Consider the following 24,328-nt stretch of genomic DNA (forward strand, 5'->3'; position numbering starts at 1 on the left):
TTACTTGAGCAGATTTTCATTGTTGCCAATATTTAGCTTTAGAAAATGCATGTTTCAACCAGAATACAAGATTAAAAGAGATTATCTGTTGCTATTACCGTATTTCCTATCCTCTTTTTTTGCCAGTCTTTTAAATAAAGAAAAGACAGCTTTGCTGCGTGTCAAGAATCAAATGGCAGCAGATTTGGAGAGACTTCTAAATCATCGTGAGGTAATCTTTCTGTTTTAGCATAACTAACATAAAGTCAATTTTCTCTCTCCCTAGCCTTAAACCATAGGAAAAAATGTTTAGGTTTGATTTTTTTATTTCTTTTCTTTTCCTGTGTCATTCTGAGAAACACCTGTGATGATATCTGTCAGGCACCATGGAGAACCTGAACATAGATGTCTTGATGTACAACGGTTTGCTAAACAGGCTGACCATGAGCCAGTAGTGAGCCCTTGTGGGCAAGAAGGCCAGAGGTGTCTGGGCTATCCTGGTATCCATTAACAAAGTGTTGCCAGCAGGTGGAGGGAGATGATCTGCCCCCTCTACTCTGCCCTGGTGAGGTCACATCTGGAGTACTAAATCCAATTCTGGGTTCTCCGGACAGGGAACTATTGGAGAAAGTCAGGATGAGGAAAGGAAACTAGATGGCAATCACTTAGGTTTCATCCAGAATCATATTTCTGTATAAACACACCTGAGTTTCATCCAAGCAAGAAGTCAGAGTGCTTCTGGAAGAAGAGTGCTTCACATCTAAAAGTGTGCAAAATCTTGTATTTTAGGAGTCAATACATTATATGGAGATTTCCAAAAGGCTTTTGTAAAGATCTTGCCTTTAACAATATTGAGAGACTAATCTACTGTGGAGTAAGGGAGAAAATCCTTCTGTAAATTAAATGTCTGTAAAAGAGGATAGAAATAAATGAAATTTACCTATGGAATTCCAAATTTTTCCAGAACAAATCTGGAAAAGCGTGAATAGTAATATGGAAGGTTTGCTGAAGCTAGAGAATAGTGAAGATATAAAAACAAAAGCTGACAGTGAGGAGTGATTAAATGCTCTCCCAGAGTTACTGAATGTTTTGGCAAAGATTTGCAAAACAAGAAAACATTAACGAATCAAAAATTATGAACGTGAGAAAAAGCAAGACAAACTACCTACACAAGGTAATGGAACCTAAATAACCTCTTACTGGTTCAGAATGGTCATCTTGAAGTCGTTATATCAATAGACTGAGAAGATGGGGAGATGCCTTTCAAGGAACTTGCAATTCTCCTAAAGTATCCTTGTCACTCATTCTGATACCATTATTTCTACAGAAACCGGACTATTCACATACCTCTTGAAGTCTTCTCACTACACCTCCAAAATTCCTTACCCCATCTTCTTTCACTGCTGTTGCCCCAAACTCCTTTCTTAGATTTTTACAGCAGAACTCATTTTTTGAACTGATCCAACACAGTTTGTCTGTGCTAACCAGTTAGAAAACCATTTTTATTAGAATAAAACTGAAATAATTTCACTGACAGCTGAGACTAAGTGAGCCTTGACTTAAGCTAAAACTACTGTCATTTTCCTGAGATCAGATCTCAGATTCGAATCCCCTTAAATTGAAGTAAAAAGAACAAGAGTTCTTAATGTGTTTACTTTCTTTGCTGAATCACACTGGGTGGTCATCTGATGCAATATCCTCCTAGAATAGTTTTCACATTTAACTTTCAGAATTGTCATGCTTCTGAAGTTCCATGTACAGCGATTAAAATAGTGTTGTTACAGAAGAGAGTAATTGAACATGCTTCCCCAGAGTAATTTTCAGGTGTCATTAACATAGTAGGATCATCAGTTGGTACATCAGAAGTGATCATTTGATAGTTCTTATTTCTAATGTCTTTATCTACATCATATAATTAAATTTCAAAATCAGGACTGAGTCTTAACACACATAGAATCATAGAATGGCTTGTACAGAATAGGACAACTTAGTTTACAAAGAGTTAGTCTTCAAGTAAATTTCTCTGCCATCTTAATAAAGAAAGCTATATAAAATATGCAGCAATATCATAATTTCATGATTTCATTTAGGCGGGCTATTTTTAAATATAAGTAATATGCAGTGTTTAAATCCTTAATTTATGTATTTTGAAAAGATATGAATGACGGTGATAAGTGTTCACTGTATTCTGTTACGTAATATGATCACTATCAGTCTTGTTTAATCATTGCGCATATAAAACTGTCAATTGATGTTAGGAATTACCCTTTTACCCTTGTTTTCAAGTTAGAACAGTAGAATTCTTGAATAGATAAACCTAAGATATTCATAGTTAATATAAACTAATGTTTTAAGTACACTGAAAGTACAAGCACCAGTGTCAATGCTGTCTTTCCATGTTTCAGTAAGTATACACTTTTGATATAAGGTATTCCAGCCTGTGTGGTCTCAGATTGCATTAACTCATTTTTTAATGAAATGTTAAGAGTTTGAGGCTGGGTGGGTGGGTTTTTTGTTTTTTTGTTGTTGTCATTTTTCATTTTTATCTCCTTGTGATATCAGCTGGATTCATACCCTTTGATTTTGAAGTAACTATAGCATTTTGCATACTTTTTACATAAAGGTTTTATATTTATGGTTAATCTTACCTCCTTTATCATTTATTTTAATCTTGGAAGAAAGAAGTTTAATACTGAACTCTAAATGTTGGAAGAATTCATATTATTCTTTTATTACAGAAAAGAATGTATTTCATATAATAAAACAGCTCATTATTTCAAATTATGGAGACTAAGGTAATCTGATGTTGAATATTACATTTGCTCTGAGAAATTGAAATGAAAAGTTGTCATTTGATTTGGTACTTTCTTAAAAAGTATGGCCACCCATTCAGGAGAAAAACAGAAGCTGCTTTTATGTTTGCTTTTTTCAGTTGTTTCTTGGCCTTCTGTTTCCTTTTTTTAATTAATCAATTAGTAAATGAATTTCGAAAACCTTTTAATCTAGCTTCTCATGTAAATCATTGAGAATATGCTGGTACATTCACAATTTCTGTGGATTTCTTCTTTATATGGATAAATGCAAACTATTACTTCAGAGCAGGTTTGGTATCTGGAATCATGCTGAGATTATGTTCTTAAAGGCTCATAATATGGCCTTCATAGTGCAGCTGTCCTCTTTGAGCTATCAGAAGAAAATGTGATGCCATTCATAAGTCCCTGAATGCATGATAGCAATTACAATTGGTACAGTCAAGTTTTTCACATGATTTCATGCTAAGAAATTTTACGTTTTATCAGGGTAACCAATAAGGTTTGTAATTGTTTTTCCAGATCCAACAGAAGAGCATAAAACATTGTTCAGAGAGACAGTGGAGTTTCCCATTAATAGCCTCTACTAAAATGTATTTCTTTTTTTAGAAGGATATAACAATTCCAAACTTTTTTGTGTTACTATTTGTACTTTGCATTATTTTTTTAATCAGCATAAACTTTATCTTTCACCATGGCTAACCAAACCACACACATAAAAACTTGAACCTTGATTTATCCAACTCTGCCTTCAGCTTTATACCTGCAAAGGTGGACCTTTCTTGCCCTAATGTCTTTGTGTAGTCAGAGTGGTGCAAAAAGGAAGGATTTTCCTTCAGAAATAATCAGGATGAAATTACACATTAAGCCTGATTTGACCTGATATCTGTAACACTGCCCTCCTGCTTTGCTTATACCTTCTTCTCTGTCCTCATCTTGCACCAGCTCTGGCACTTCTCTAATAGTGCACTGGAACCACTCTTATCACTGAACAGAAGTGTAGCCTAGACTACAATGAGAAAGTTTATTGAATTGTTATCTGGTAGTTCAGCAGTTTGAAGAACCTTTTAAAAATATATGTCAGTATTTCTTACCTGGGGGAGAGGGTGACAGGCATTTGTGTCTAGAACTGCAGAGCAAAGCACACAAAGCTTCTGTGCTTTTCTTTGTATCCAAACCTTATCCTTTCCTGCAGGCAGCACTGATCTGTAACTTACAGGCACTAAAGTGCACTATCTGTGAAGTGCTGAAGTTAAGTGAGATGAATCCACTAAATCTTTCCAGATGAAGCTTTTGATCTGTGATTCTCTTTATTTTCCTTCTCTTCTAATAATCAAACTTTGACTAAAAGAAATATTTACCATGAGCTCTGTGATCTTGGCACTTCCATTGTCTTTCATGGTCAATGCAGTTGTTGGTATTTTGAAACATCAGAAGTGTAATTTTAGACTTTATTCTTTGGCTTACAAACCTCAGATAAAAACTTGGAAGGACAGTCTGTCAGTGCTCAGATTTTTGGCAAAAACCTTTAGCAATCATTTTCTGAGATTACATTTAAGAGGTTGTAAATTTGCTATGCTTTGATGCATGACATTGTACTATTTCTTCAGATATTTAAGATGGAAACATATTGTAAAGGAATGCTAAAATGTGCAAAATTAAAGTTGTTTAGCTTATCCAATTCAAAGTGCAGAGTATAGAAACTTAATTTCTAAAGTCTTGAAAATAAATACTTACTTATATTTTCTATGTGTGTACATAATCCACTGTTTTTTGTTTTGTTTTGTTTTGTTTTTAAAAAGGTAGAACAATTATAATAAATGGAGAGGTTTTTTTATTTTGTTTTTCAAATATAAATATTCTAGGAGACATAAAAAGAAAAAAATGAGATAGCGATGTAAGAAACAGCAATAGAAAGCCATTAAATAGGCATTCCACTGAGTGCAAAGAACAGTTTTAGTTCTTATGAATATAGAGGCGATAACTCGAGTTGTACTACTTTTTATTTATTAATTTATTTATCTTGCCTGAAACCACCTCTGCCGAAAGAGTAATTTTTAATATATAAAACTACCATTGTGAGGATATTGTAGTAAGAAAGAAAAGGGTAAAATTTACAACACGAGCAGCGCAAAGGAAGGTTGTCTGTAAAGTCTATTAATTTCTTAGAACATAATTGTGCAGACATTATTAGTTATAAGCACCTTAACATCATATACTGGTTAAAATTGCATGAAAATCTGCTGAGATTTTATCTCCCTTACACATCTGTGCACTTGTAGTACATTAGCAGCTGTGCATACAAGTGATAGAATGTAAACTTGCAGAACTAGTCACCCGCCTTGGTGACGCATTCATGTGTTACTGTGCCAAAGCTCTTCAAGTTGAGTTAGCAACCACAAACCAAGCATTGGCTGTCTGCTATGGGACACAGCAGTAAAAGTCTAATAGTAGTTTAAATACATTTGATATCAGTCAGTTAAATGGATACAAACACACGGGGCTTGATTGCTGTTTGTTTACTTAAATCAATTTAGCTTATGTCAGTAGATTATTGTATCACTCTAATTGAACTGAGGGCTACATCTGCCTAAATACGTGTGCCTGAATTAGTAAAAAATTCTTATTGAGCTATTCTTGCTGAAATAGTCTACCTAGGTTAATGTTAAAATGCTTATTGCCTGAGTGGCTGTTATGTTGAATTTGTATACCTACTGTCTGATCAAAAGCTTTCCAAATCAAATTCAGGACTCGCCATTTATGAATAAGCATAATGCTCTTCTCTGCCATGTAACACTTCCCCTTTTCAACATTTTCCCTGTCTCTTAACAATACATAAAAATAATCCTGTGTATTGAATATTTCTCTGGCCTTCATCACAATAACTGAATACCTCACAAATACTGTCCTCGTAACACGGAGCAGAAAAGTATTAGCTCTGTTTGGTGGAAGCAGCAACCACTGTGAAAAAAATGGTGGCTTGCCAAAACTTCATGGAGTTTGTGGCAGAGGTTAAGCCATGAATCCATGTGCACTAATGCAGTATCTTAATCAGTCATTCTTTTTTCCTTACATTTTTCTGATTAAAGGCTTGAAAAGAAAATCTCCTCAGTGTTTATTTTTCCTTACTAGATGCGAATTACCTCTTTTTTTCTTCTAAGTAATCTTCTTATACGTGAATTGATTGCAATTTGGAAGTAATTTCCCAAGCAAATTACATTTTCACTTTGTGTATTGTTTTAAGAATTTACAATCATATTGATTTTTTAATTCACGTCTCCTGAAAAAGTTCACTTTCCAAAGTCCTGTAAGCTTCTTAAAAATTAAAACTAACTTTGTTTTTTAAAATTTGAACTGTGGAATGGATACATTTAGTTTTTCTCATCAATATGCATGCACCTATACACTACATGCACAGTTTGAATAGTCGTTCTTCATTTGGGTCTTTATTCCAGAAGTCACATCTGCGCTATTAAAGGTCAGGAACCCCTGTTCCAGTGCCATACTGGTTTCATACTGCTTATGACAGCTGTCCTGCAGACTAGATTAGCTCAGTACACAGTAGTCTCCTCTAAGCCTACGTGATCGTTATGTTACCTTAACACTGAGACATTTCTTTTGTTTTAATTCAAACATTTCAAAATCATGTGAAGTTTAAATATGAATTAATAACCTACCACATGCTTGAGGATGCAAAATCTGCTGGGAACCATCCCAGCAGAAACCACCGAACCAAAGGAAGCAAATGAAGGATGCAATGTCATCCATCTCTCCTTTTGAGGGGAGCAGATTGTTGAATAGCAGTGAACCTTTCCTAACAATACTTAAACTCATCCACAACAGAAAAAGGGAGCAAGGTAATACTTATCCACTATAGTTTGTCAAGGTACAGTGCTCCAGCTCTGTAGACTCTAGTCTGTAGTCTGCTCCAGACTGGGTGCTGTTCTGTTTAACAACATTGACATATCCAAAGAGATTGGGTCATGCTGTCCTTAGCCATTTTTGTAGTTGTCTTTATTATTAACTTTATTATCGTCTTTTGTCTTTATTTTCAGCAAATTCCTCAAAACAAAACAAGAAAACACTCTTTCTTTAAAAAGACATTTCTTCACTAGCAAAAAAAAACAAAACAAACAAAAAAAAAAAACAGAAGAAAATCCATCCATAGCAGGCTGAAGCTCTCATGTGAACAGGATTAAAAATGTAGCTTGTTTTGTTGAAGCAAAAATGGAGTCAGTTGAATGCAAGTTGAGAAATATAAGGCAGCCATTGCATAGGTAATGCATGAGAGCAAAGAAAAAAGGCAGAACAAATGAAAGAGTAAGACAAAATTAAGAACAGAAAATTGTTATTTCATTATTCTCAAAATGTGGAAAAACTGTCATATTTTGCTTTTTTAATGAATGTTTGCCTAATGTATTTTCCACTGTGTGCGTGAGATTGGAGGGAGTCCACATGATCAGGCAGGAGGAACAGGAGAAACTAGGAGAGTGGTTAGGCCCTGGAACGGGCTGCCCAGGGAGGTTGTGGATGCCCCGTCCTTGGACGTGTTTAAGGCCAGGTTGGACAGGGTCCTGGGCAACCTGATCTGAATGTGTATGTTTGGTGGCCCTGCCAGGCAGGGGGGTTGGAACTACATGATCCTTGAGGTCCCTTCCAACCCGGGTGATTCTGTGATTCTGTGAACAGCTACTAATTAGTCCTATTAGAATATGCATAGTTTGTTAATGGTTCTAACTGTTCTTTTTCAGAGTGCTTCTCTAAATAAAAAGGCTATGGTTCTCAAGGATTTCAATAAATTTTCATGAATATTGGACTTTAAGCATCATTAGGTAGATTATCAGAAACATTTGGAATTGTGATATTGTTCTGAATCTGAATCTAATATTTCTAGAATCTGAGAATCTAATAGTCTCTGTGTTGGCACATGCCAACTTATACCAATATCTTGCACAAAACCTTGTCGCTTCTCAATAGTTATCCCATTATTTTACTCATAAGAGTAAAAGAAAAGAAGCATGTTTTTTTCTTTTTCTTTTTAGAGAAGTGAAATGTCTTTACCTTACTTTGATCAGCTACTCTTAAATTCTCATATTTGTCTTTCTTCCTTTCATATTCTCCTTAAGGATTGTCCCTCATTGCTAAATTGGCTCCTTGCACCATTTCATTCCATTTCATTCCATTTCAGCAATGACCTTGAGGATTCCAGATGAGTTTTCAGCACTTTGTTATTAGTCATAGTTTAAAAAATGGCTAAGACTGTCCTTAGCTATAATTAAGTTATGTTGAAGAAGGTTGACTGAAGTAACATGGGACAGGAGGTCAGTGCATTGGTTGTAGGAACCTGGAGAGTAACAACAGCTGCCATCTGCAAAAAGAGAGGTAGAGTGAAGTTCAGAGGCTCACAAAAGGCTCTGGAGTCATAAGGGGGAGGGCAGTACGTGTTTAATCGGGGATGGAAGCTTACTGGATGAAAGGAGAAAACTTCTTTGTAGGCAAGAGGGAAAGGAAGGGCTATCTGCAGGGGTTGGGGAGATACGACTGAAAATAAGTGATTGGTAACAGGTGCCTTCAAACAATCTCTAGCTCTGCTCTTTCCCTCTCTTTTTTGTTTAAAAGATTGCACAGAATAATGTCAAAATTATTTGTGTTTCAAAAGTGAATGACTTCCTGCTCATCTATGTGCTGCAACTTGTTTTATATAAAAAAAATGCTGATGTACAATGCTTAGCTCTCTTTTTAAATGTTAAGCCACAGAGTAATTATCATTTTTCTTATGCTACGTTTGTGTTCCAAGATTCTAGTTTCTATTAATGTTCTGCGTGTTTTCTAAGTAGATTACAGGGCCATTTCTGCATCACAAGTAAGCCCTGGAGCTATTCTCAGCTTAAAACTTGGAGAAACAAAGTGACATTTACGAAGCTAAATGAGTGTAGAGAAGTTTCTAGCTCATATTGTACAAAGAAAAAAAAATGCTCCTCAGCAGTATTCCTCATTTTTGTTATCTATTTTGTTGTTGTCAAACTTTAATAAAACTTGAATTCCAAATAATGAATTTAGGAAGAGGAAGGATTTAACAGTTGGGTACAATTCATCTTTTGTTGGAACTATATTATTCAGAATATCTTACCAGTTTTTATAGAATCTCTTTAAAGAATTATCTTCTGCAGCTTTTGCAGTTGTATACAGTAAGGATCTGTATACTAACTAGTGTTTACTAATCAGCAGTTCATTATTTTTTTTAGAACCTTGGGAAAAATTATAGTAACACAGGGTTCAATAGTGTCAGTTAATATTAAGTCCAATTCAAATACATTTTTACTCTCAGTAACAGAAAGTTTCTTAGACAAAATGCAGTTCATGGATTACAAGGTAAAATTGGCACGTCTGTTTTAAATGATATATTTTTGAGGGAGCCAGTATTAGTGAATTTAACAAGAAATTTAAACAAGAAATTGTTGGCAAAAAGGTTTTCTGAACATGAAACCGTTCTTTCTTTGTATTCCTTTTTCCAGCGTTGGTTATGGATATTCCAGTCACGTTCTGCTGTTTATCTAGCAATTATTATTATTATTTTTTTTTAGTTTTGGTCACTTTATGGTAGCATTTGAGTGCTACCAAATGGAAATTGAATTTTAGTACTTTGTAAAAAATACCAAAGACAAGGAAAATCAAACTGTAGTAGTATGCTTATCCTCCTGGAAAATACAGGAAATTCTTCATAATAGCATGTGCTAATAAGGCTGTTTTAACATACTAGCATTTTGTAGCATCTTTTTATATGGAACTTACTCTTTACTAAACTTGAATTTGACTACATGTCACAATAACTCAGATTAAAAAATAGTTCTGAGTTTAGTCTTCATCATTGTAAAAATATTTTTTACCTTTAATAGAAAAAGTGGAATTTTTTTTCAGAATTTAGCATGCAAATTCTGAATCATGAGACAAATTATTTTGTATTTTTCATATGAAATTAGATTTAACTGTTGAGAACATGCAGCTGAAATAGGCAGAAGGATAGAATTTGTTCTCTGTGGTGACTTTGCCATTTTATTGTTGCTATTGTTCTAATGCATTTACGTTATACATCAAGAAGTAGTCTGTAGATCTATCACAGATCTGTAAGTTCACTTTAAGGCTCTATATTCACTTGGATATAGAGAACTCCCGAACTAAGTGTAGTGCAGAGAAGCTATCAACATCCTGCATATGGTCTGGCATCTTTCCATCACCCAGTTATCAGGTTCATTTGTTTGATCAGAACATTTCATAGTGTCTTCCAGTTTCCAGCTTTACAGTTTGTATCCATGTGCGTAATATGACCATATGTTCAGATCTCACACAAGAATTCTTGCTGACTTCCGATATTTCCAGTACAGAAGCATCAGAGGATGCAACTTTGTCAAACGTTAGTGATACTTTCTTATATTTAATAGGTAGTTATTAAAATCTTCTTTGAGATCTGACGTGAATGTAGATTCTATTCCTGATACCCAAAGTGTTCCACTGTTGAAGCTGAATTTGCATTGTTCATGCCACTGCATCCTGTCCATCTGCAATCATATGCAGACTGTAGGACTTACCGTTTGCTTCATTTTGCTCCCTGATACATAAAATGGAGCTTCTGTAATATCTTTCTCCTATTTCATACTTTTCATCATTAATCTCTAACATAAATAATTCTGTACTAGCAGAATCGGTGGTTTATCCACTTTCTGAATTCCACCTGGAATTATTTCCAGGTTATAAGTAAGGACAATTTTTTTAGTGTGTCTCCAGCTGTTTGGCAAAAGTAAAGCCAATGAAGAAGAGTTCTAAAACAGTTCCTTATGTGCATTGTCAGTATTCTGAAGAGGAGACATTCTAGATACTACTTTTGCTGGAAAGTCTCGTTCCTGGATAGTGACACATAAATGACTCCTTTATCTGGGCACACTCCAGAATTAAGAGTACCATGCTGAAGCTTTTTCTTCACAAAGTGCTGTATGCAAGCCATAGCAATGTAGATAGGTGGAACTAGGGTTATATTTCAGTCCTGTGGTCTGTTCTTCAGAAATAAGTCAGTGACTGGATATTCTGTGCCAGCAATCAGGACTAGAAGACTCTGTTTACCTCCATTTTAACAGGTCTCTGGTGATATTAAAGAGTATTATCAGTGTAAAGATAATCGGAGATGTTTTTGTGAAGTCAAGTTAACACAGTAGAAGAGTTGGATCTTGCCTTTTTGATTTGCAGTCAGAAAAGAAAAACAAGCACTATGATGATGTGATTTACCATGTCCTCATCAAAATGAAGGGTTACTTATGAATCTCACCAACAGGTACAGAAAGGAGTCAAACAAGTTAGTTTGCCTAGGTATAAATGTTATTACAGAAGTTGTCTGAAGCTCAGTGTGAGGAAGTCCACCTAACAATCTGGTCATATGATTCAAAGCAGAATTACAACCAGAATTCTTAGAGAGATCCCTCTCCATCTTGGCATCAACTGTTATATGATACAACTTTGCTTTTAGCACAGAACTTACTTCCACAGAAAGTCACAATAAGTATTTAAGAAGGATCTGAGTAAGAAAATGCATAGACTTCATACAGGACAATATCCTTAGTATTTTATTCACCTTATATGACCATCAAATTGACCCACTGAGCGCTCTGAGACAGACAGCTGTGAAGCCAGTTTGTTCCAAACCACCCTGCCCTACCCATTTCCAGATTTAGATCACTTTCTCTCAAGAGAAATTATTTTTCTCGGGCCTCCCAAGAACATTTGGATTCTGAACGTGAGCCTTTAATTCTTGGGGAACTGAGAAATCCATTCAGAAAAGCACTTTTTACAAAGCACTGACAAATGGACTTAGTATTCTTAACTGCTGTTTTAGGTTTCTCAAATCAGTAATCTTTAACATATCCATAACCTCATTTTTTGAACTCTGCTTTTCCCTGCGACTTCTTGTTTGAAGACTACAATAGATGCCTAAGCTGGAGAGTGCATATGAATAACGATTGCATTGATTTAACACAAACATATTTTTCATCCCATCACAGCTGTCATCCCTCACTTGCATGTTCTATTATAGTTGGTTTTGTTGTTATTTTAAAGATTAAAGTATAGCTAGTATAGTCAGCAGGCTGCTGAACTCAAGGCTACTATTTGGCTCCCGCATTGAGAAGAGTCTGATCACCGATTCAAGAGGTAATGTACTAAAACTGTTGTGAGGCAGTTTTTAATCTGGTCTCCTTCCATGCAAAGAGGTCTGCACACTCATCTGTTCTTGAACGTAAAGACACTGCTATAATCTCACAAGTTTCTCCAGGCTGGATATATATTTTTATTTTATGTTTAGCCACATGGGAACCATATGGCAGTTGAAATGAGGAATACATGCTTTCCAAACTTGGTGGTAAACATATACGCTTTACTCAAGTCTTAAAGATTGAGGAGGATGGGAAATGACACATCTAAAACCATTGTCTTAGTACTTGACTCACAAATTCCGAGAGATTTTAAGTTTTGATTAACATTTCTGAGAAAGGCAAACATCTGTTTTTGCCTTTCTTTCAGCTGATTTTTCTGTTTTTGTCAGAGAAATGGGTTCTCGTGTTTAAGGTTCATAGCATTTAGTGCCTCTTCTGTGTTTTGTTTCTTTTACTGGGAATTTATGCTGTTTTCTTCTTTGGGGACTCTAGTCAGTCATCAGAATTTGGTGGCTCAGCCAGAATCTGATACATTTTCTAGCACAAAAACCACATTGTTCAGCTTCCACAATAGAAGTTTTCTGATTCAAAATGGAGTTCTAATCCAAGGTGAAGTTTGTAATCATAAATTCTGTGTAAAACTAAAAGTAGAATATGGTTTGTCATGATAAAGGTTCAGGTAACTGTTGGTGCTGTTGTTAGGATCACTTTTGCTTCAGAAGACATTTGTCTGAATGCTGTAATCATAGGGTTTACTGTATGGGAAGGAAGACTGATGGATCTGACACCCACTGGCTGATTCTATGATGGAGTTAACGCAATTCAAAAGCTTTGTTTACTACCAGAATTAGTTAACTTTAGTCCAGAAAGTTACCTGTCTCTCCCTATTAAATATTTTCAACCATTCCATTTGGTCTGTGTGAAGTTTCTTTTCAAGGTTATTGTATGGAGTGTTTGGAGGTGCAAGACATGGCTGCATAACATGAGAACTGGTATTTATGTAATTGATTCCTGTAAGTCAGTTGCTTTTTCTTAACACTGTTATTTTGCATCTGCTTCTAGAGCGTGGTATCTAAATTTACTTTAAGTGCTTATATAAATCCATTTTATATGTTTAATTTATTATAATTATACACATACATAACATTAAGGGCCTTTACGATCTGGTTTAGCATTAAACGTGGAGGTTGGTAGCCCTGCATGTGGCAGGGGGGTTGGAGATTCAAGGTCCTTGAGGTCCCTTCCAACCCTGGCCATTATGTGATTCTGTGATCTGTTGAATGCACCAAAAAGATTCTTGCTTTCTTTGATTATCATTACATGAAAAGAGTAAGAAGAAAAATCCTCTCACCTTTTTATAATCCACTGAAAAAAAAATGGAATTACTCTTTGATAAGTACTTATTGTGCCCAATGTAGATAATTTTTTTAACTCATTTCTTCAATTATTTACTTAATAAAACAGCATTCCTTATGTCTCAGTAATTTTCAATATCAGGAGATTCCTTTTATTTTTTATGATTATATAATTAAGATATGTTTATAACATTCAACATAATCTTTCTGTAGTACTCAATTAGGAAATGTAAGGGACTATTCTGGTACATATATATTTGAGCATGTATCAAGGACAATAAAAGCAACGTTAATAGAGCTGTTTAGAGAATTCATAATTATAAATGCATTTATATTTTAAACTGCTGCCTTTTTATTTTTCTGTTTGTTCATCTCCATCTTCCAATTACACTGCTGGTTGATTTAGTGGAAACAATCCATTTTTATCCCAAACTGATCTTCAGTCTCCATTCCTGTAATTTCTAGTTCAATTATCCTTATAAGCAGGCAAAAACAAATTTAAATAAAATATAATTTCCTTTCACCTGTGTTAAGAGCAAACATTATTATTGGAGTTTCAAATTCTACTGAAATAGGAGTATGCTGACAGGATCCAACTATTTTGCCTTTTTTCCTTTACCTTTTAAAAATGATTGACATTTCCTTGGTTTTGTTCCTTTTAACACTGTTTAAAAAGTTGGTGGTTTTGATGTAACACTTTTACAGACTGTAAGATTTTTATAACAATAGCACTGATAGCATTCAACTTAATAATTAACAAGGTACGATTAGGAAAAAATTCCCAAGCAGAATATACTTTAATTGAAGAACAACAAGGAAAATGTTGGTGCCTATCCTTTGTCTATAACTAAATAAATCCTTTCTTAATTTAAAAAACAAACAAACAAAAAAAACCCGAACAGTATTATTTGTGTATTGGTACACAAAATTCCTTTTGCAAGTTTTAAAGTCTTAGACATAACAGCGCAAAGAATAAATGGAAATGCACAGATGTTGTGTTATTCTCACAACACAATATATTTTACCTTTGCTTGGTTTCCCCCGTTGTCCCTCCCCTTGTTCTCAGTCCATTCATTCTAATCACTTATTTTGAATTACAGTTATGTTTTGGTCATATATGGCAAAAGTTTCAAATACTATTTTATAGCTCAAATTATCTTTGTTAAATGTGCATAGTCAAGTGGAATATAGGATGTTAGATGTTATAATTGTACACTGGCTACTTAGGATGAAAGATGTTTTAGGTGAAGTGGTGAAGCAGAAGGATAAGAAAAGTGAAGAAAGTGAGGTGAGAAATGGATTCAGCTTGTGACACCTTAATGTAGGTATTTACAGGAGGTGTCTGTGGTGAGCATTCTTTCCTTTGCTTCACAGTAGCCTCATCGCTAGCAACCTAGTCAATATGTTAGTGTTGTTGCAACACAATTCAGCTGTCATGCCAATAGGTGTCTACTTCCGAATGGGTTGACTCACTTTCCAAGCTACATCATCTGTAATGGAAAATCAGATTCCTATTTCATGTGTAGCTACTTAAGTTTAGACATGTAAATTTATAAGCTTGAGCTAAATCCCGTGTGTCAAACAGGTCACTGCTTTGTGTTTTTGGCATTTGTGCTGGTAGCCAGAGCAAATTAGAATCCTTAAACAAGAATTCATTAGATTTCTGTGGACAGACTTTCAAAATATTTAATGGTACAGTCTGGGGCTGATAATTATTTGTGCAGGTGACACTCACTGTGTATAAGCAGTGTTTTTGTTCCAGTTGCATACTTATTTTTTTTTCCTGTTTCATCTTAACCCACCTTTTTGAGCTAATTGCATTGTTTTCCATCTATCTGTGCCGCCACACATCTGCACATAATATTCCTGAGGTGAAGAGTGGATGCAAGTGAGACAAAAGCTGTGCAGCCAGGTACAGAGAGGAGCTGGGTGAATCCACTCCCAGCTTCCAGTACTCGTACTCTTCCCAAGAAGGGCTGTATGGCCATCAAAAGCCAAAGTCCTCAGACAGTGACACTCCGTAAGGTCTGTAGCATGGCTTTCTTAATAACTGCAGAAGCCAGCAGCAAAGGGCAGGTATCTCTACAGAGGGCTTGGGACATACAGGGCTTAAGTGACATGGTTTCTCCAGTGCATGAAAGGACCAAAGTGAATAACATAGACAAAAGGATTTGCACTGATTCAGAGAATTGTAGGGGCTGGAACAGACCTCCAGAGATTATCAAATCCAAACCTCCTGCCAAAGCAGGCTCCCAACAGCAGGTTGCACAGGTTAGTGTCCAGGCAGGTCATGAATGTCTCCAGAGAAGGAGACTCTACAACATCTCTGAGCAGCCTGTTCCTGTGCTCCATCATCCTTACCATGAAGAAGTTCTTACACACATTGTGAGGAACTTCCTGTGCTTCAGTTTGTGGCTATTTCCACTAGTCCTATTGCCACGCATCACTTAAAAGAAGTCTGGCCTCGTCTCTTTGCCTCCCACACCATAGGTATTTATAGACATTGATCAGATCCCACAAGATTGATATGACATAAAAACAGGGAATTGACACAGTAGAACTGTATAAGAATTGTAACCATCCAATTCTGCTCACATCTTCCCATACTCAGTTTATCCTGAAACTAAAGCATGTCGTTCTACACAAAAGGTTGTTCCTGTCCATTCTGAATCCTATACCTACTCTCCTGCACCTTTTTTTTTTTTCCCAAGACTCTTCACAGTGGAAAAGGTTTGCAGATTCCTGCTATGCGCAATGTCCTGAGCATCTTTTGCCTTACTAGCTTTCTAGACCAACTTGCCAGCTTTTAAGGTTAGAAAATAGTTGGACCATGGAAGCTTGCTGGCAGTGCCAGTTATTACTACTGACTCTGTTTAGAATTCAAAAGCAAAACTAGAAATTAACATTGTATTAAGGAGCAGAGAAATCTTTAGAAATCATATATTGGCTTGGGTTGAAAGGGACCTTGAGAATCATCAACTTCCAACCCCCCAGCTGCTAAATCAAGTACTAGATCAGACTGCCTCAGGCCCATCCAACCTGGCCTTGAAAACCTACTGCAGTTCAAAACAGAAATTTGTTTTCAGTATTTCCTGGGTAGAAAACTACAAACCTCTGGTAAATATGTGAAATTTCGTGTTAAGCAGTATACATACTAGTGATTCTGTTGGATTCAGTGTTTCCTGTAGTACTTTGGCACATCTGTTAGAATTTTCTTCTCACAAAATGGGATTTTAGAACAAATATTAAGGCTTCATTCTTGTATTAAACTTGGCTATGATGCCAAATTGATTTATACATTGTGGACTAATTTGCCATCCCAATTCCCTGTTATTCCTTCCCATATGTTCACATTGGGAATTCCCCTATCAAGTGGAAGCTCATATCAGAGTTGACTCCAGAGTCTATTCCAAGTCTGAAAACAGGCAGGGCTGTCAAGTAAAGGACAGACTCTGCGAGCAGAGAAGACCTTAGAGTGCTGAAAGGATCTGGACAAGAGAATTTGACCTTACGTGTCCATGTTTCAGTTCTGTTTCTGAAATAAATCTACTTGACAGTTTGGGAGTTTTGCCTTGATCAAACGTGCAGCTATTTGGTTTACAGAATAGCCAAGTTTAACTATAGGAACAGCACTTGTTAATGTCAAAACATTGTTTATGTACCATTTAATCTCCTGTGATGGTGTACGTATTTGCTATATACTTGCTTGAGTTATTTTCATCAAGAAATTCTGTCTATGTGTCACTTTGGCAACATCTTTGCAGAGTTTACAACTTTGAAAAACATGTTGGCATCAACTATGCAGTCCTTTTAAACAGCTGCTCTGCAGTCATGCTGTTTTAACATGCCACTACACATGGTTGAATTATGCAAATAGTTAATATTAAATGACTGAGATACAAGAACAATTTGTACACTCAATAAAGCCGGTCTGTGGAGTGTAACACCCATTCATGTAACTGAATGAGTCTGGGGCAGTTTAAAGATGTGATTCTTTTGACTTTGAGTACAAATACTTGTATTAAGGCAGAAATGGACAGAGAGAAGCTATATGGCAAGAATGTTTTGTAAGGCTTTTCTTTTGACTACTTATTAAAATGCAGTGAAAACAGACTGTGCATCAATATACTTTTCTGGCAATTATTAAGAAATAGGTAAGGCACGGCAAATGTTTGTCATTCAGCTATAGATATGAATTACTCTGCTTTGATTGAGAGATAAGATACAATGCTAATTATAATGCTGATATTTTAGCAGTGTTTATTGAAAAAAGGAACACTGTAAGAAAGCTAAAACATAGAGTTTAAAAATATATAAAATTGTCTTACACTTTGCATGATGTTTCTACTGACTTTGCTAACCTAGCTCTGCAGTAATGAAGCATGAATTATGTACAGTGTAGAACGACAGATAAAACATTCTGAATTCTGTAACTTAATTACCTACTAGATGTAAGGGAATAGAACTTTAGGCACGAGGAGATGCATGACAACAAAAGAAGGCAGCCATTTAAAGACACAAAATACCATGAGTTTTCCTTTCTCACTTTACAGTAACTTTTGAATGGATTTTTTTTTTCAGCTAAACAGTAAGAAAGCGTGGTTTTTGGGTTTTTTTTTGTTTTTTAATCAGATTGTTTAGCCAACAAATTATTAGAATATTAAAAAAAAAAAAAAAAAAAAACTGAGTATTTCCTCATGCTTTTCCTTTTTATTTCCAATGTTGGAATTTTTTATGTTTCGCAAAAATTCTTTTCCACTTGATCCCATTTTTACTCTAAGTCTTCGTAAGGTATTGCATTGACTTTTCTGATCTGAATATAAAGACACAGGTATATTTCTAGTAGTAAGACTTTTGTGCAAGACGCAACACTTGAAAGTACAATTTATCATATACAAATTATGTTGGTGAACTCCCTCTGCCTGAACAAAACAAACTCAAAATATTTCTTTTAAATTAAATGGAAGCTTACCTTAAAAGAGATAGTGCTTCTTCATTACACAACAAATGTTGTCTTTTACAGCAATTATTCAGTACAAAATTTGAGTTGTATAAATAAATCGTATGTACGTTTTTCACTTTCTTTTATTAATATGCAATTAGTAATTTTGTAAGTATATGGTACTTGTTGGATTTTCTATTCCACTTTCATTTTTCATTTGATGAATAAAAATCCATTATTAACAAAACAGATTCAAATGTAATTTTACTGATTAACTGAGCATTGCCCTTTTATGGTTTTCCAGGAACTAGCCGTAATGAAACAGATTCTAATTAATCTACAGGATAAACACAAGGAACAAAACTTACTTCCATCTCAAATTAATTTAAAAAGTTTGACTGCAGAAAACAAATTAAACCCTTCAGTAAAACCGCTGCCAGAATATGAAGAAGAAAATGTATTTAGACCTAAGCCAACATTATTTGTAAGTACTATGCTAACAGTAAGTGCCATCAACTTATTTACTCACACTTTAAAAAGAAAAAAGGTAATTTATACTTCAACGAGGTATATACTTTATTCCACATAATATTTGCAACTTTGTGTGGCTGTTGTTGATTTTGAGGAGACAAACTGCAGTTTGTGATGTTATTTACATGTTTGGTAGTTCGTGCATGTAAAGTCTGAAGTAAACAAGATTTTTAAAAGAAAACCAATTATATTACTATCAGTTCACAAAACTGTAATGAGCACAGAATAAATATGCAATTTTAAGTCTACCCTGAGCATGAGGTGATTGTGTACGGATGTACTGAGGAGCAGCAGTGGGGAAATAAATGTATTTATGTGTATTTACGCTGCTGCATATACATGTATGCATACAGGCACATGCCCAGGATTTTTATAACTTCTGTTACTATGGATAATTTTGATACTATAAAACCTTGTTCTATACCTTTAAAAAATAAATGCTTGGATTTAAATGCTTCGGGTTCCCTACTGAATTTAGTGTTTCTGGTATTTGAAAGGTTCTGAAAAATGATATAGAAGCTTCTGATAACAAGTGCGCCTCAGCTGATAAATTTAAGAGAATTATAATGCTGAGTCACAAAGCAAATGATAAATTGTATTTACAATAGTTGCAGCTGTTTTCCTCTAGGGTAGGCTGGTTCAATCTACACAACCCTCTTTTTTTCCCTTTTCCCTGGGCCCAATATTTTGCTGCTTTGGTCCAAATGTGTATCTATATATGGTTGTTTTTTGTTATTTTTATTTCTGGTGGAATCTTCTTAAAATTGAAAGAGACTCAAATAATGTAAGATTGATATTGCAACACGTCAGATAATGTTTTTGTAATACACAATGTAGAGAATGATTACATCCCCTGAGTATGGCATGAGGGCATTTGGGGACAATTACTTAGATTATTCAGTGGTTGTTATTTTGCTTAGACAGTGTTTTGAGACTGCTCAGAGGTAAAAGGCATGCCATGTGTTGTCTCATCTGTAATCCTTTTGGAAATGCTAAATCATATATCCCAAGCTTTTGTCTTTGGTGCAGTGACCCAAAGACAAACTCTGAGCTAACGATTAGGTTGTGTACATGATCCAGAGTTTGAGTGTATAATCTGTCCTGCCTTTCTTAGGGATATAGAAATGATGTGGCAATCTAGAAAAAGAAACGCTTTGACATGTTGAAATTGTTCCTCATATAACTTTGGAGTAGGAAATGCAAACAAGCTGATCACAGCGTTTCCCACTAGATGGGGAAATAATTCAATAGTCCTGTTGAAGTCCTGCCCATTTAGGCCAATTTTGAGAGTTTTAATAGCTTATACAAATAGAGTAAATTTATTTTTATAACTGAGAGCTTCAAAATCAGAGAAAGATGAAGATTTAAACATGATCCAAGGCGAGCTGAATTTGAAGACTGATTGGTTATTAAGTCTTGGAGGAACAGAACAAATAGGGAGAAGAAAACAAACTGTTTAGAATGAGTTTAGAGACAACAGATGCAAGAAACAGTATTAGCAAAAGCAAGAGTTAATACTGAAACTTGAATGTAGAACAGTCCTTAACCTTGTTCCACCTTCGCTTTGTTTTTTTTCTTCATATAAACAACTTCTGAATTTGCCCCAAGAATGTTCTATACTGTCTTGAATGTGCGGTAGCCCAAAGGATTATGAAAGCAAGAAGTTACTCACTGATAATTCTCTACCAATAAAATTATTCCTGCATTGTCATTAAACTGCTGAATTCTTTCATTTTAGGTTATAATTTTTTGAGAGCTCTTATTTTGGACAAAGTGTTGGTCTATGGCACACACAAAATCTCTTTCCTGAGTTTCATCTCCTTCTCTAACGGGAGCACTGAATAATGATATTTAGAATGAAATCTATCTGTGCTACACTTGACTCATGTTCAATATTTTAAAACAAAACATTTACCTCATCTGCTTTTTATAACCTAGAAATCAGCTGGTTTAAATACAGATATGTAGCAATAATAACCTTGAATACATAGTCTTACCTTTATTTTACTTTCTTTAAGCAGAAAAAAATGATTTAACACTATGAGGTACATAGGAAAGAAAGAGAATTCATCATAGATTGCATGTTCTTATTCTGACTTTTGCTCTTTCTCACAACTAATACATTCTTTATGTTACAGACAAATACACAGGCACCTGTATGGTACAAGAAACTGCAGAAGAAAACATCACCATAGCATTTTTCCGTAAATACTATGAAAATCCTTTAAGGAGATTTTCTTTGAAGAAAGATATTTTCACCATAATAATGCCTCTTTTCCCATAAAGGCAAACAACTCTTTTGTTTACAATTGTTGCTTTATATCTGTGAAATTATCTTATGTTGTATACTGTAATTTTTAGATCTGCCGTGTGAATAAAATGTGTGGAAATAATGCATGCAATGAACTTACTACCATATATTTGAATTTTAAAAGATAAATAAACACCATCATATTGCATATATTTATAATCTGACTTGTAAACGGTGTCTTATTCATAGCATTCAAATGAATGCATGCTTCAGCTCTCTATATTGTTTTTCTTGGACCTTGTGCTTCATGTCACATTCCCTGCAACAATTCTGGCTCACAGAAATTGAAAAAATATACATGAATTAGCATCAGACTGTACCCTACTTTCTGTGAGGGAAATCACAGAATTGTAAGAGCTGAAAGGGAGCTCTGGAGACCATCTAGTCTAATCCCCTGCTAAAGCAGGTTCCCTACATTACATTATACAAGAAAGCATCCAGGTGGATTTTGAGTATTTCTATAGAGGGAGACTCCACGGCCTCTCTGGGCAGCCTCTTCCAGTGCTCTGTCACCCTCACAGAAAAGAAGTTTTTCCTCATGTTCAGATGGAACTTTCCGTGTTCCAGTTTTTGCCCATTGCCCTTTGTTCTGTTGCTGGGCACTGTTGCAAACAGCACACTGCAACCACTTGACATCTGCCCTTCATATGTTTATAGGCATTGATCAGATTCCCCCCTCAGTCTTCTCTTTTCCAGGCTGAACAGACCCAGGTCTCTCAGCCTTTCCTCATGTGGGAGATGCTCTAGCCCCCTCATCATCTTCTTGGCCCTCCACTGGATTCTCACCAGTAGATCCCTGTCTTTTCCATACCGAGGGAGCCCAGAACTGGACACAGTACTCCAGATGTGGCCTCACCAGGGCAGAGTAGGGGGAGGAGCACCTCCCTCAACCTGCTGGCCACAACTCTTCTTAGTGCACACGAAGTACAATTGGCCTTCTTCGCCACAAGGGCACACTGCTTTTGTATGTCAAGTGAAAAAACAATTCCCTTATCAGCCCCAATTTGTATAATTTGACAATTAATATCAGGTTATTCAATCATTACAGATCTTCTGCTGAAGCAATGAAATACATCTTAGTTATCAGCTTTGATACTCGGGGCTAGATGCATTTGCTCTACAGTTCTGTATCACATAAATGTTGATGGCACTGTTTAAGTAAGTGCATACTGATTTCACTCAGATTTCATTTAACTAGAAGTTTCTTTTTTTCTTACTTCCTGTTTCCTTGACAGTATCTCTTCAACTGCTTCATCGTTCCTAGCTGGATGTGAACAATAATTATTTACTGTATGTAAATATTGAGCTTATGATTCTTACATACACTTTTCTTCTTCATTTTCCAAACATCAAGTTGAAACAGTACTTGAAGCAATACTTCCTCTACTGAAGGTAAGCTTCAACTTTTGCTAATTCTGAGAGAGTGAGGTAAAAACACAAGTATTTGCACACCATGGGATTAAAATGATGTTTCTTTGAATGAGGGAGGCATAGTATGTAGACAAAGGTAATTGTTCACGTGGGAAAAAAAGCACTGATATTTGGACACACAAGACTATCTGTACTGATATTGCTTGATCAGCTTTGGTTTCTTGAAGTCTAGGTTTTTCTGTAGTGCATTTTTTTGTAAATAGAATTGTTGTTTTTGTGTGAGACAGCTCACATATGCAGATAATAGTTTTGTAATAAGTATTTAATCTGATTCACTGCCCCTAATTTATCTTTCCCAGACTGTCTTGCTTGTCTGTTATCACCCAATAATCAGTAAATTCTGTTATCTGGACCTGTGAACTATTCTAAGATGCTAGCTGCAATCTTTAGTATTCACTATTTGTTCTCCAGTATGGACAAATTGGTAAGATATAGACTATGAAGTGGATGGAAATTTGGCCGACACACCAAGCGCAAGGAAATGTGATCAGCAACGCAAAATCCAACTGGCAAAGGCGTCCTTCAGCAACTTCACAGTCAATGCCAAATTTGGAGACGTAGTCTCTACCGGGCAGGGTCTTGGACAGACATCAACTGGCTGGAAAAATGACCCAACAAGAACCATACAGAGTTCAAAGGCAAGTCCCATCTCTAGAACCTCATATTCCAGGACTGACAGGAAGGCGGTTTGGGAGAAACAGATCTCAACATTATGGTGGGCAACAAAATTAACATTTCAGCAATACACCCTTGCAGCAAAGGATCCCTGGCTGTACTAACAGTATAACTAGCACATTAAGGGAAGTGCTTCTTCCCTTCTGTTTGGTACATGGGAGACCACATCCAGAGAGTTATGTTCAGTTTGGGGTTTGTTCAAAGCGTTCATGTACAAAAGCGAGTCCACAGAGATTCACCATGATGATCAGAGGCTGGAGTACATATTGTAGATGGGGAGGCTGAACAAATTGAGACTTAAAGGGCTTGGCAGGGATCTTGGTGCAGTCTCCAACTACCTGATGCGATGGTAGGCCCTCTGAGGGCCAGCCTGCCCTCAGAGCTGCACAATATAGAATAAGACGAAACTGACAAAAAGTGCAACACCAAAAATTTCAAGTGTCTATTATGAAAAATTGAACACCTCTCCTATGAGGACAGGCTGAAAGAGCTGGGGCTGTTCAGCCTGGAGAAGAAAAGGAAAAACTGAGAGCAGCCTTTCAGTATCTAAAGTATCTACAGGAAAGAAGGGGACAGACTCTTCAGCGGAGTCTGTTGTGAGAGGACAAGCGGAAATGGTTTCAAACTTAAAGAGTGGAGATTTAGGTTGGGTATAATGAAAATGTCTTTTACAGCAAGGGTGGTGAGGCACTGGAACAGACTGCCCAGACAGGTGGCACTTGCCCTCTCTCTGGAGACTCTCAAGGCCAGACTGGTCGGGGCTCTACACAACCTGATGGAGCTGTAGATGTCCTTGCTCATTGCTCAGTCAGGGGAGCTGGACTAGATGGCTTTAAAGTTCCTTCCAACTCTAAGGATTCTATGACTATGAGGATGGTCAGACACTCAAACACATAGCTCAGGGAAGTGGTGGCATCTTCATCCTTGGAGAGGTTTAGCAATCAACTGGGCGAAGCCCTGAGCAATCTGATATAATTGGACCTGCCTTTACATTGGACCAGATGATTATTTTTCAGAATTCCTTTCCAACCTAAATTTCTCCATGGCAACGTTTCTAAATATACAAGATAGCGACATTAATTTATTTCTTAATGTTT

The 24,328-nt window shown here is 35.9% G+C and overlaps 1 protein-coding gene across 2 annotated transcripts in view; it reads left to right on the forward strand.

The window, feature by feature from the left end:
• Nucleotides 1-21,284, forward strand: part of PIBF1 (progesterone immunomodulatory binding factor 1) — a 152,503-nt gene extending 131,219 nt beyond the window's left edge. For both annotated transcript variants that reach the window (XM_042867776.1, XM_042867777.1), the window contains 3 exons: nucleotides 127-211; nucleotides 18,588-18,767; nucleotides 20,953-21,284. In XM_042867776.1, the coding sequence (XP_042723710.1) occupies nucleotides 127-211; nucleotides 18,588-18,767; nucleotides 20,953-21,009 (322 nt within the window). In that variant the 3' untranslated portion in view covers nucleotides 21,010-21,284. The remainder of the gene's footprint in view (nucleotides 1-126; nucleotides 212-18,587; nucleotides 18,768-20,952) is intronic.
• Nucleotides 21,285-24,328: the final 3,044 nt, after the last annotated feature.

Source organism: Lagopus leucura, unplaced genomic scaffold (genome assembly GCF_019238085.1).
Source record: "Lagopus leucura isolate 7727_CA_CO unplaced genomic scaffold, USGS_WTPT01 Super-Scaffold_100001, whole genome shotgun sequence".
Taxonomy (NCBI): Eukaryota; Metazoa; Chordata; class Aves; order Galliformes; family Phasianidae; genus Lagopus; species Lagopus leucura.